The 12,459-nt window shown below is 47.2% G+C and overlaps 1 protein-coding gene across 2 annotated transcripts in view; it reads right to left on the reverse strand.

Annotated features, from left to right (window-relative positions):
• The window catches only part of LOC135815580 (syntaxin-binding protein 5-like), a 36,974-nt gene that overhangs the window by 14,538 nt on the left and 9,977 nt on the right, over positions 1–12,459 (reverse strand). For both annotated transcript variants that reach the window (XR_010553311.1, XM_065328894.1), the window contains exons 6-18: positions 11,842–11,905; positions 11,336–11,416; positions 10,996–11,125; positions 10,627–10,681; positions 9,948–10,096; positions 9,171–9,243; positions 8,610–8,760; positions 7,843–7,910; positions 7,231–7,271; positions 6,415–6,842; positions 5,514–5,800; positions 4,863–4,951; positions 3,518–4,039 (exon numbers count right to left, since the gene is read on the reverse strand). Coding sequence is in view for 1 of the 2 variants with exons in the window: in XM_065328894.1 (XP_065184966.1) it covers positions 3,518–4,039; positions 4,863–4,951; positions 5,514–5,800; positions 6,415–6,842; positions 7,231–7,271; positions 7,843–7,910; positions 8,610–8,760; positions 9,171–9,243; positions 9,948–10,096; positions 10,627–10,681; positions 10,996–11,125; positions 11,336–11,416; positions 11,842–11,905 (2,138 nt within the window). In the remaining variant the exon portion in view is untranslated. The remainder of the gene's footprint in view (positions 1–3,517; positions 4,040–4,862; positions 4,952–5,513; positions 5,801–6,414; positions 6,843–7,230; positions 7,272–7,842; positions 7,911–8,609; positions 8,761–9,170; positions 9,244–9,947; positions 10,097–10,626; positions 10,682–10,995; positions 11,126–11,335; positions 11,417–11,841; positions 11,906–12,459) is intronic.

Consider the following 12,459-nt stretch of genomic DNA (forward strand, 5'->3'; position numbering starts at 1 on the left):
GTACTCTAATTTCAGAAATTTTAGGTACAGAGAAGCAGTTCCCTATTGTATTATGTGTGTTAGTGTTTGTTCGGTGTATTGAAATTTTACGTATGAAGCAGATGCACCGAAAGTACCGAAAATAAAAGTACACCGAAAATTCGTGAAATTCCAGTACCCTAGCCTGGTGAACTGCTGTAACGCACTATAATGGCTGAGCGGCGAAATGTTACTGTAGAAGTGGAAGTCTTTCAATGGGAGTTTCTTCTCTACAAGTCCCGTCTTTCTATAAAATGCAGTGCGCGATGTCCATAAATGAGCCTGCACAAGCAAAAACCTGCCTCAAGGCCAATTCATACTTCATTTCGCGTACGGGAAACGTGTCGCGAAAAAGTTGATCTGAGCTCAACTATTTCGCGTACGGGAAAGCCATCGCACGAGGGTCGCGCGATGACTTTCCCGTACGCGACATGAAGTATGAATCGGCCTTAACGTGCAATGAGCCGTGAAAGTGTCAAGTGGGGAAATCCCCTGCAGTGCATCAGTGCACGTGCTATATTTGCATGCAGTGTCAAGGCATGGGCACGCACAGCTACAAAAGACAGCTCACGTGAAAGCTGAGAGAACCAGCTTTCCGTTGCTTTTTATTTGAAGGAAATCGGGCCAAAGGGGACAAAATAGTGACTATTTTTTGCAGCTGCCTTCTTCCTTCGCTTGCGCTTGTGAAGTTAGTTTGTCAGGTCGATTTGTAGGAGTGCACCAGTTATCTTTGAGACTTCTGGCCCTGGTTCACACTATGTCGAGAATGTGCTTCTTTACTGTCAACGAAGCGCTGGCTTCGCTGCTGCTGCAAGACGAGCAAGAGTTTGTTAATGGCGTCGCGTTGGACGAGCCTGGATCGGATACGGAGTACGATGCCGATGACAGCGACAGTGAGCATTTCTTGGCCGCTGAACTCAACATCGATGTGGCTGCCAACGCTTTCAGCAGGCGAGCAAGCAGTGATGATGAGCCAATGGATGACTCTGATGGTGAGATGAGTGAGCCCGATGCACCAGCGCCTGGTCCTGTGGCAGTTGAACAAGCCAGCGCAACTGCAGCTGCTGCTAGTCCAAATTGCGGATGTTTTAGGAACTGTTTGTCACAATTCCGCCTGGAGGACATTCAGCAGAATCGGCTCAATGTGCAGGAGCTGGATAAGTTGGAGTTTGACATGATGCTGATGGGTGTGTTGGAGGCCATCCGTTTCGCACCCAGAGAAACGGCTCACAAACGAAAGCGTGTGCGGGAGGCATTCAGCTATGCCTTCCAAAGCCAGAGGGTGGGTGTGGGTGCATTCCGATACATTAACGATGTTGGGAGAGACAAGCTCAAAACGCATCTCTCAGCATTTGTACAAGCATGGGGCTGTTCCCAGACGCAATGGGAACTCAGGCAGGCGTCCAGCGAATGCGTTTAAATTTGAGGAAGTGAAATACGCAGTAACGTTTATTAACGCACACAGCAACAAGCACGGCATACCACACCCAGCACCTCTGCACGGGCGAGCGGGAGTACCGCCAGTGTTCCTGCCAGCCAGTCAAACATACAAAAGTGTCCACAAAGACTATGTTGCAGCAGGCAATCTAGCAGGTGTGCGTGTAATGGGCGAGTCATCGTTCAGGAGGGTCTGGCACCAATGTACGCCTCACATCGTGTTCATGACACCGCGCACGGATGTCTATGACCTATGTGAAGTGCTACGACGTGGTGTTATGACATCACTCACCGAACAAGACAAGCTGGCTGCGTGCACATTGCTATCTAATCACATTGCGACTGCTCACCGAGAACGAGACCACTACCGTAAACTGACTCAGACTGCCTCGGATCAACTCAAGGCAATCCAGCCGCTACCTAGTGCACCACAGCAGCCATGTTCCACGTTAGCGCTTAAGACCCATTATACATTTGACTTTGCCCAGAATGTTTGCATTCCGCATGAGTCCCGTCAAGTTGGTCCAATCTACCGGTAAAGTGCCACGGAAGGTGCAAATCTCCGGGGTCAACAATGAAGCGATTCCAGCACAAATCAACTACCTCCTAGATGAGACCGACCAATGGTAGCAAGAGCCACGGACCCAACAGTGTCGTCACCCTGTTGCACCACTACTTCGAGCATCACGGGCCAGGTGAGAAAGAGTGTGCTCTTTCTGCGAATAATTGCTGTGGGCAGAATAAGAACAAAACTGTGTTTGCATATTTGGCTTGGCGATGCATTGCTGGTTTGAATGAGAGCATTGAGATTCACTTTATGATTACTGGTCATACACGTTGCTTGGTAGACGGATGCTTCGGGTTGCTCAAGCGGAGTTATCGGCGTAACAACGTGTATTCTATGTCTCAATTGGCTGATGTAGTGGATTCTAGTGCTGGATGCAATGCAGTTCAAGTGATACCCGGATCGGGTCTTGTCCGGCGCGAGTGGGACCGGTTTTTCATGCGTTTCTTCAAACCTGTACCAGGTATCTCTATGCACTACATGCGCACAACTCGTACTGATCCTGGTGTGCTGTTTGTCAAGGAGGCTGCTGATTCTCCTGAACGCCAGGTCCAGATTTTGAAGGTCCCTTCTGATGAATTGCTGCAGGCCGGCTTGCCCAGTACGATCTCTCCAGGTGGTCTCTCGGCAGAGCGCAAGCAGTACCTGTACAGCCAGATACGAGAGCATGTACCTCCGCAGTACCAAGAGGAAGTTTGTCCAGCTTCTTCTTAATCTCATGCTTGAGTCTGATCCTGTTGAAGGACAATGTTGTAAATATGTATTTGCCGATGTTGCCGATGACCATTTCTATATTCGTATGTAATTGTATTTCCGCGTGTCAATTGTATCCGACTCTATACTTGTACATAGCAGTCTATCAAAATGATCTAACCTCTTAGATGACATGTTACTCATTGTACAGGACAGATCATGCTGATTCCACCTCCACCCAGAGAGGATTTAGCTGGCTTTGTGATATTAAAAGTACCTGAAAAATGCACTGGTGCTACTTGCAATTATCACATGATTTCGTGACAATTTGCTGCAAAGTAACTCAAAACGGAGCCTATATAAATGATCATATCTTTGCACTCCCTCAGCATTTTTTCATCCTGTTTTTTCAACAGCTTAAGCGCTTCCTGATGAAATTCTGCACAGAATGAGCACAACAGTTAAAAATCGACCTCTGGCGACATTAGGCAGGTTTTTGCCTGTGCCGGCTCAATTTTCTAAGAATATGTGATCATCTGGAGCTAAGCTAAAAATTGGGTCGAGGAGAGTTTCGTTTTGAAAAATATTGATAGCTGAAATCAGTCCATTCTAGCTGTCCTGGTCCAGTCAATATAGTTTTCATTGGGGGGGGGGGGGGGGTCATAACTGAACTTCTTACTTCCGTGAAAGTTATCGATAATGCCGGACGGCCCCTAACTGCCAACACTTGGTTCCAAATACATTATACTGACCATCTAAAAAGCAATGTTCTACGTTTAAAGCAATTGTTGAGTTTGTACTCACCGTCCTTGATAGCGTAAGTCAGCGCAAACTGCATGCACACAGCATACTCCGAATCTGCCATGGGACACGAATCTCCTTCTGTTTGCAGTTCCGAATCTTCCACCGTGTCCTCCCTGTCTGAGCCAACGGAACACGTCACCGCATCAACATCCAGCCGATGTTGCGACGATGTCTTGCGCTTGACATCGTTAAGGAACGACTTGCCTTTCCATTTGTTTGACGGCGGTGGTTCTACCGGACTGGAAGCACTTTCCCCACCAGCATGTCCATCCTCTGTAATGGGCGCCGAGAGCTCATGGTTAGAGTGTTTTCGCAGAGTGAAGCCAAGGCTACGCTTCTTGCTAAGTACGGGAGACGTCGTAGAGTCACTTCCCTCCGTTGCCAGCGCCGGAACAGACGTTTTCGGGATGCGGCGAACCGTCGGCAGTCTCGGTAGTTTCCGACCGCGATCTGCTGACGACGGAGATCCATTAGACATTGTCATTGAACGCCTCCGGTCAGCCAGCATCTGACTAATACTCCCTGTGAGATAGCACCAAAAAAAAACAGGGTGGATAGGTACATCATACACTAATACTCCTGGCAAGAGAGCACAAGCAAATAGGGTGGATAACTTTAGGTACACCATACACTGTTATCAAACATGTAATTTTCTGCGAAAAAGAGCAGATACAGCAGATACAGCAGATACAGCTGTACATGTATTACCGGGACTGCAGTAATGTACTACAGAACACATACACAACCACCACTACACTACACTACACTACACTACACTGCTACTACACTACACTACACTACACTACACTACACTACACTGCTACTAGTACTACACTACACTACACTACACTACACTACACTACACTACACTACACTGCTACTACACTACACTACACTGCTACTACACTACACTACACTGCTACTAGTACTTCACTACACTACACTACACTACACTACACTACACTGCTACTAGTACTACGCTAGTGCCCACACAACACAATTATACTTCGAAGAAACATCGGAAAACCTGGTACTGACGCAAGCTTGCATGCTTCCCCCGCGTACATACAGAAATAGTATACACAATGCTTGTATTTGGTCACTATCAGAAAATGGTCGAGGAGACGGGACAGAGATATTGAGAAAAAAAATTGGCTATTGAACCGACCAACGACCAAAATACATACACTCAGGCTCTCACGCACACATACACACACACATACACACACACATACATACATACACACACACATACATACACACGCAAACACACCAACAAAGAGTCAAAGAAAGATTATCGCCTCTCCGCAGACGGGTACAGCTTTCGGACTCGACTGCAACATACCAGATAAATGTGAGACTGGCTTGCTAATAATCAACTTCTGCTGGGCTACATCCACCAACATCATAAGATTAGATGTGGTCACTGCAAGCCTGTGGAGTACACGGAATGAGAAGAGAAGAAGATCATTCAACACAGGGGAAATCACACCACGAGTTGGGAGAGAATAATGGACATCAGCCGGCGAAGAGTGGACAGGAGAATCTGGATGATACGTCACACGGAGAGTTCATCCACATTCACAAACCTTGCTTTCGCCCTCCCCCATCATAATTATCATAGAACACAATACAGGCAAAGCAGGATTCCTTTCAACATACGTGTACATAATAATAACGAATAGGACATCAACACATACATGTAGAATTTGAACATGTTTTACAGCAATACACACCTACACTTTCCTCAGCAGCATACAGCAATGTGAGCAACACCCAGCAGCAGGAGCAGGCATAGTTCTACTTCTGAATTAGCATGTATGGACACAAACTATTGGTACATTGGAGCTGATTGTCAAGTAACTGCTGGTGTTAGTGGACATTAGAGCATAACTCGTAGCTCCTTGGTCCTTTTCTTTGCTATAAATTAAACATTGGTCCTGTGCACTAAAAAAACAATAATGGAAAAGCAGTCTCTACAGCACGGTGTACTAACAGGGCTAGTGTGGCGCAGTATTCCACTACACGCGGCATGCGCTCCTCTCCCGGTGCCGACGTTGTCAGGCACAGCTGCGCGTGCAGGCCCTTGTGCTGGCGGAACTTGCCGCGCCGACACTGCAGCCACGGCAGCTGGAATTCTCCGTCGACGCTGTCGCCGTCGAGCGAGTCGGCCACACGTTTGAGCGGTGCTTTGGCCTCACTGCCGTCCTCGGAGGATATGACAATGTTTGACATTGATCGTCGCACTGTTAGATCAGAAGTGTTCGAGGACACGCGCAAGTCCTGCACGCACAGAAGCGAGTACAAATGAAAAAGAAAGAAAAAACAAGTTGACACACCATTACAACAGAGAGTTGCAAAAGACTGAGCTCATCCTCAAAGCCAGGCGATTGCAAAATGCAAGCTTGCGTCTGAATAAAAGTTTAGACATCAAAGAAAGCAGAGTCAGACCTCAAGCTACCAGAGCACAATTCTCCAATTGTTGACACCAGCTGCCGATCAATAACGTGTATCACGACCTTACAAAACGTTCGGCAGGGGGAGGGTGTGCAGTGATGCGTATGCTCACAAGACAAAACCACCATTCTTCGTACATGGTTACCAAGTGCCCGGTTTGCAGTAGGGGGGGGGGGGGGGGGGAGATCTCAGCATGTCTACATTTTGTGCGGTTACAGGGAATGGCGACAATTTTGATTACCCCTTAGATACCAGCTAGTGAAAGACAAGCCATGAGATGATGGCAGAAGAAACAACAGCTAAACAGCTTATAAGAATTTCATCTACAGGGGCACAGGGGTACAGCAAGTTGTATACCAAAAAGCTGAACCAACATTCACACTCAGCGACACAAACGGGCAGGGAGAGAAAAGGAATGGAGGGGAGGGGGGGGGGCATACCTGAATGGCCACATCTTTCTCCTGCCCAGAGAAGCGACATAGCATGACTACGGACGCCATGTTGGTGATGACTAACGTGCCACTCTCCCCGCAAAACTGCAGGCTTTGAATAGCAACCAGGGGCAGGTCACCACCGCCAGTGCTTTCGGTACCCTGCGACTGTGAAGAGCGCTGTTTCTTGAGCAGCTCGCGCTGCAGCTGGGACGATGGTGGGGCAACAGTGAGGCTGCTGGAGGATCCATGCCGTTTAGCATGGTCATGATGCCCCCTGGAAGTAGTCGATGACAGCATGCTGTCGTGCGACACTGCTCTCTTCCACAGGTCAGAATGTGGCTGTGGCAGTGCCTGCTGCTGCTGCTGTTGTTGTTGTTTGTTGACGGGCTCAAAGAAGTCCGCTGTTTGCACACTGTACAGGCTGGTCAGGACAACTGCACACAGAAAAGACATGGGTATGGCGCATACAGGTACAATGAAAGAGGGATTTCAGAAACAGAAAGAGCCCCCCCCCCCCCCAGAGCACTCATACATACCGTTCTGCTCTATGAAACCCGGCTGCACGACTCAAGTTTGCACCCTGCAGCAACAGTTCACCGTCCCAATGTTCGCAGGCCTAGTGCTGCACAGCGCCCGGCGTGGCATTGACTCGCTTGATCAAACTTCATTGAGCAGCACTGTATTTTCATCTTCTTCATGCAGATATCAACGATAGGCATGCACAACGGTCAGGAAAACTAGATTGTGTTCAGTTGGGTACTACATATACTTGAGTATATTGCATATCACATGAGTGGATGTGTACACTACGGTTTTGTTTACCTTGAGATGCATCCCAGAACTTGACTGATCCGTCAGCATGGCTGTTGCAGGAGAAGAAACACACACACGCACACACACAGCACATCCATACCCAATTATACGAAGAAGAAACAAAGGTACCAATAGTTCTAGGTATTGACAATCTTAGAACGATCAACGAGGAGACATTTATTTGATAACCATAATCATTGTTTGAATCCTAATTTTTGCCTCACTATTTCTTCCTACTCTCATCGTTTTATTGCACATTGTCTCCACCATTTTACATTGTTTTACATTGCATGAATAAAGTATACACAAATGTCGATTCAGCTTGTCTTATTGATTGCGGTTAGAACAATCAATTTATATTGAGTCCCAAGTAAGTGACAAAATGAAATTGCCTCTCGCCTCTTGGTTTTACCAGTACCGTTAGAATAAACACGGGATAGGGTTTGGGGCAACGTTTTGCACACAAAGTACGGAAAGGAACAGAGTCATTCTCACAGCATACTAGTACATTGCTAGTCTCATACAGCACAAATTACAGCATAAACTACAGCACAAACAACAGCATAGGAAAACAACAGCATAGGAGCAGCGTAGGAACATCATAGGAACAGCCTAGCTCACCCTGTCACAATCAAGTCACTAAAGTCAGTGACAAACTGCGATACCGCTCCACCACTCACTGGGTACAACTGAAGTCAAACACAGGTGACAACATACAGGGAAATGAGCAGCGCACAACAGTATCATGTGGGTGGTTCGTGCCAAGGTCAGGATCATGAAATCAAACAACACTAATCACCTCGGTGCTGGGTGCGAGACTTGGCATAGGAAATGTATAGCTCAGTAATGTTAGTGGAAATATAACTACTCCTATGAAAAAAACTATCTTCTATGTTCGTTTTGCCAAGAAATGTAGAAAGCAGTGACATCATATGCCAGATCTCTGGCCCTTCCCTATTGAAACGTACGTGATTCAGAGTTGCGGACATTTCAAAGTCATGAGCAGTGCCTGGTCCCGGACTGCCCGGATAAGAGAGATATGAGTGTATGTTGAAGCAACCAGGGACTACACCCATATCTCTCTTATCCGGGAAGTCCGGGACTGGGCACTGCCCATGACTTTGAAATATCCGCAACTCTGAATCACATACATTTTGATGGGGGAAGTGCCAGAGATCAGGCGTATGACTATGACATCACTATTACTTTCCCACAAAATGGCAAAGGAGTAGTAATATTTCCACTAAAACTCGCCCATAGGGTGCCCGGTAGACCGAGGTCCGGATAAGAGAGATAGGAGTGTAGTGTGACTGTCATAACGTGACCATGACAATGACACCGCCACCTTGATATCCTTATTTCCGTGTTGTACGTGTTGTAAGTCTTACTCTTCGAGTGCCTTGCTTGACAGGCTTCTGAGAGCGGCCGGCGTCCTCCAGGGACTCGAGCATATCGGGCGGTACATCCGCCTCGTATCTAACACAGGTGACCAGTGACTGACTGATTGATGTGGCATATGGCAGTGAGAAGTATGGCAGGCTGCATGGTACACAACAAGTGCAACGCAGGTCTACATCTGTGGCAAGCAACATACTACTTCTAAGCTCTCTGACCAGTTCCAGGACTGAAGAGCAGGGGACCCTACTCCTGCAGCATTGCATTACTGTTCAGTGAAGACTACAAGTACATGAACATGCATATCGTGATAGCCCTCTTTCTATATGCTGAGGTGGTACCCGGGTAACTTGCAGTATGTGACAAGGTAGGTGGCTTGCAGTGGGTGACAAAGGGTGGGCATAGAGTTGCCATTCCACTTTGAGGCAATGCAACAAACACTTCACAGGCACTGCAGCACACAAACACAGTACTGCAGCTGGAGAAAACCATGCCAGACGTGTACACCCATTGTCTTGAGTCTACACAAGGAGGTCAGTCACGTATCGCCGTACCTTGGCGTGGTCATGTCCAGAACATCGAGGCAATCCCGGCCGAGAACAACCATGGTGTGTGGATCCTGGATCTCTGTGATGGTGGAAGGCAATCACAGCAGTAACACAAAAAAGAGGAAATTTTAATCTCCGTTCCTGAAGCCCAAGGGACTCATGACAATCGCTACCACTGGGAATAATCCAGCGGCAGATACAGCACCAAACAATGGAGTGTGGAAAGGGATAGGTCTCACAATACATCTCATGACCGTACCGGCACAAGTGCCGAGAGCTCCATTTAATAGCCACGTTTAGCCCCATCAGAATCTTCACATGTATCCTTTCAGTGAAAGAAAATGAACTGTTCACCGTACACTATCACTGTGCATAAGCAAGGTGTGCCCAGCCACTGATCTATCACTCTTACTTGCAGCGTTGCCACTGCATTCTAGCACGATTCCCAACGTATAGTAGACCTCCCCTTAAGACACGTTGGGACTGGGCACTACGCGTAGCCAGGAATTGCCCTCAACTCAGCACCTACATACTGATTGCATGCAAGTAGCCACGAGTTTATGCCAATCAATATTTCGGTGCCAGTTTTCGTTGAAAAGCCAGTTTCAGGACTCTGGAGAGTGGAGAGGTAAAAAAAAGGTGCCCGGTACAGGAGTGCCGGCATCTGGGAGACCAGATAAGAGGAGGTTTACTGTACTTGCAAAGTAAGTGGACACACACACACACACACACACACACACACGCACACGGTACACACTACAATACACTGAAGCTCTCAGTTACCGTTAGCGTAGGGACAACTGGGCAAACAGGCGACACCGACGATGTCCGAAGAGAAGTCCAGCGTTTTGACATCATCGCCACGGCGAACGGTAACGGAGCGAGCCGCATTCTCAGCCTTAGACCCACCGCTGTGGATTATCAACGACTCCCTGAGAACACAGAATACACATGACAGCAGACAGAATGTAGACATAGATAGGACATTCGAGCAAGTCTGCAGCATGACAAAACAAATCAAATCCATCGCAAGGAGTAGGTCACTTGCACCAATCCAACTCACTACACATTGAACGGCATATTGTTGCCTATTTTATTACTCCATGCAGAACTTTGACCTCACATAATGTCTACAGCATACTAGTATAGCCAAGTGGGATGAAGAAGGAAGCACATTATGTTGATCTCCGAGAATTCAGCATTGCAGCTACACGCACAATTCGATCCCAGACAGCTGGTAAGTGGAGTGATCCCCAGGGAATGATACTATTATAGCTAAAAAAATTGGTCATCGCCGTCAAAGGCCGGGACATCATTGGGAACTAGATGACCATATCCTAGCAGCGCGTTTCACCAGGTAGCAATTAATCGGTGATCAGAGTAGGCAAAATAGGGCAAGCAAATTAATATCAAAGTGACAGCGAATAAAATCTATATGGAGGAAATCACTTGCTCAACCTACTCTTTCATTGACAGCCACTGCAGATGCGAAGGTGGAACGAAAGTATCAAGTGAGGCTGTACACACAGATGAAGAACAGAGTACAGAAAAGAAACAACTTCTGGGATGAGTAAAAAATGAGTTTTAAAATGGTACCCGAAAGCGGTAGACCCGAATTCAGACTGAACAAATTGAGGTCCGTATCACGTTATCAAACAATCCACAATTCAGTGCTATGCAGAGAATCTTTCACAAGCTACCAATAGTCCCAGACAAGGAGAAAGAGCCTGCGAAGCAATTTCTGCAGAATTTAATACTTAACTCTTTCTGTCTGTCTCTCACTCACTAACTAACACACGCATACGACACGCTACTATAGATGGCTGCTTACACTTCACGGCTGCACCGACAACAGTGCGCAGTTGCTTCCCATCCTTTCCACTGCAGACAACTATGCTGCCGTCCTGCCGTGAGATGACAAACTGTTTGCCGTCATTCTGCCATGACACACCGGTTGGACCCTGATGCAAGCACACAAGGCAAGGACAGATGCAGGCACAAGCACCAGCACAAGCACCAGCACCCGCACACAACCACAAGCACATGCAGGAAGCCATATTATTATCACCCATCAAGAACTCACACACACTTCACAATTCCACCAAACCAATGGATGTGGCTGAAAAGTACAGCAAAGACAGCTCATTCACTCACAGGATCTACACACCCACCTTTTCACCCCTGTGCCGGAAAATGACAGACTTGGAGCGTAGATCCCACAACGCCATGAACTCCTCATACACGAGTAACATCTGAAGAAACAGCAAAGCAGAGAGACGTGTTTTAATAAGCTTAGCGAGTCCTGCTCAAACCTTAGCAAAGCAGTTATGCAAAACAATTCAAGAGAAAACAACAACAACAACAACAACAACAACAACAACGACAACCACCACCAAGTGCCAGTATTATAGAACTCATGCCCACTGCATCAAAGAGAAAGAACAATAATTGGGAAAACTACTGGACAGTGCACTTCACTCCTGGCTTGGGCTCAGCACTGCAAGTTGCCGTTGATCAACCCGAGCAAAGCTGTACAGGCTCACAGCATAGCATGGCTGTTCTGCTTGGGGTACAGAACCAGAGCCTGGGGTGTATTAAACTGGCGAGCACTACCCCAAAAAACACCACTGTAACATTCTGATCAAGTTCTATTCATTAGAAAAAGAAAGTAATTTACTTTATTGTTGTCATCAGGATTTTCTACAAGGAATCGTACTGCCCCTGGGCGAAATTTCATTGCACTGGAGAAAGAAAGGCAGCAGAGAAACAGAGACGTACACATACATACACACACACGCGCGCACACACACACACACACACACACGCACACACACACACGCACACACACACACACACAAACACACACACACATGCGTGCACTAGAAAGTGTCACCTGGGCCAATGTTCAAGGACAAGCAGTCAGGCTGCATTCACACACGGTACAAACACACACACATGTAAATCACCGTACGAGCCACTTGCAACGCCTGTGCCTTCACACAGTCAGTGCATGCTATGCACGTAAAATGTGGCCCATGTGGACCATGAAGCGCGGGAATTTTAATTTCTGCATGAACTGCACGCACATGCCTGAAAAACTATTTGTTTTACTATTTCTTGATCCTTTGATGATCCCGGAACACTCTGTCTCCGCAACTGGTGTATTTGTCTGAGTTTGTTTCTTCATCCGCCCATTCCTTGTTCGAGATGGTGCATTTTCGCTGAAGCTATCCATGATGAAGATCCACAAGGATGACCGTTGACGGTAACCTATCGCCAGAGCAGCTGAGCTTCA

This window comes from Sycon ciliatum, chromosome 4, assembly GCF_964019385.1.
Source record: "Sycon ciliatum chromosome 4, ocSycCili1.1, whole genome shotgun sequence".
NCBI classification, from domain to species: domain Eukaryota; kingdom Metazoa; phylum Porifera; class Calcarea; order Leucosolenida; family Sycettidae; genus Sycon; species Sycon ciliatum.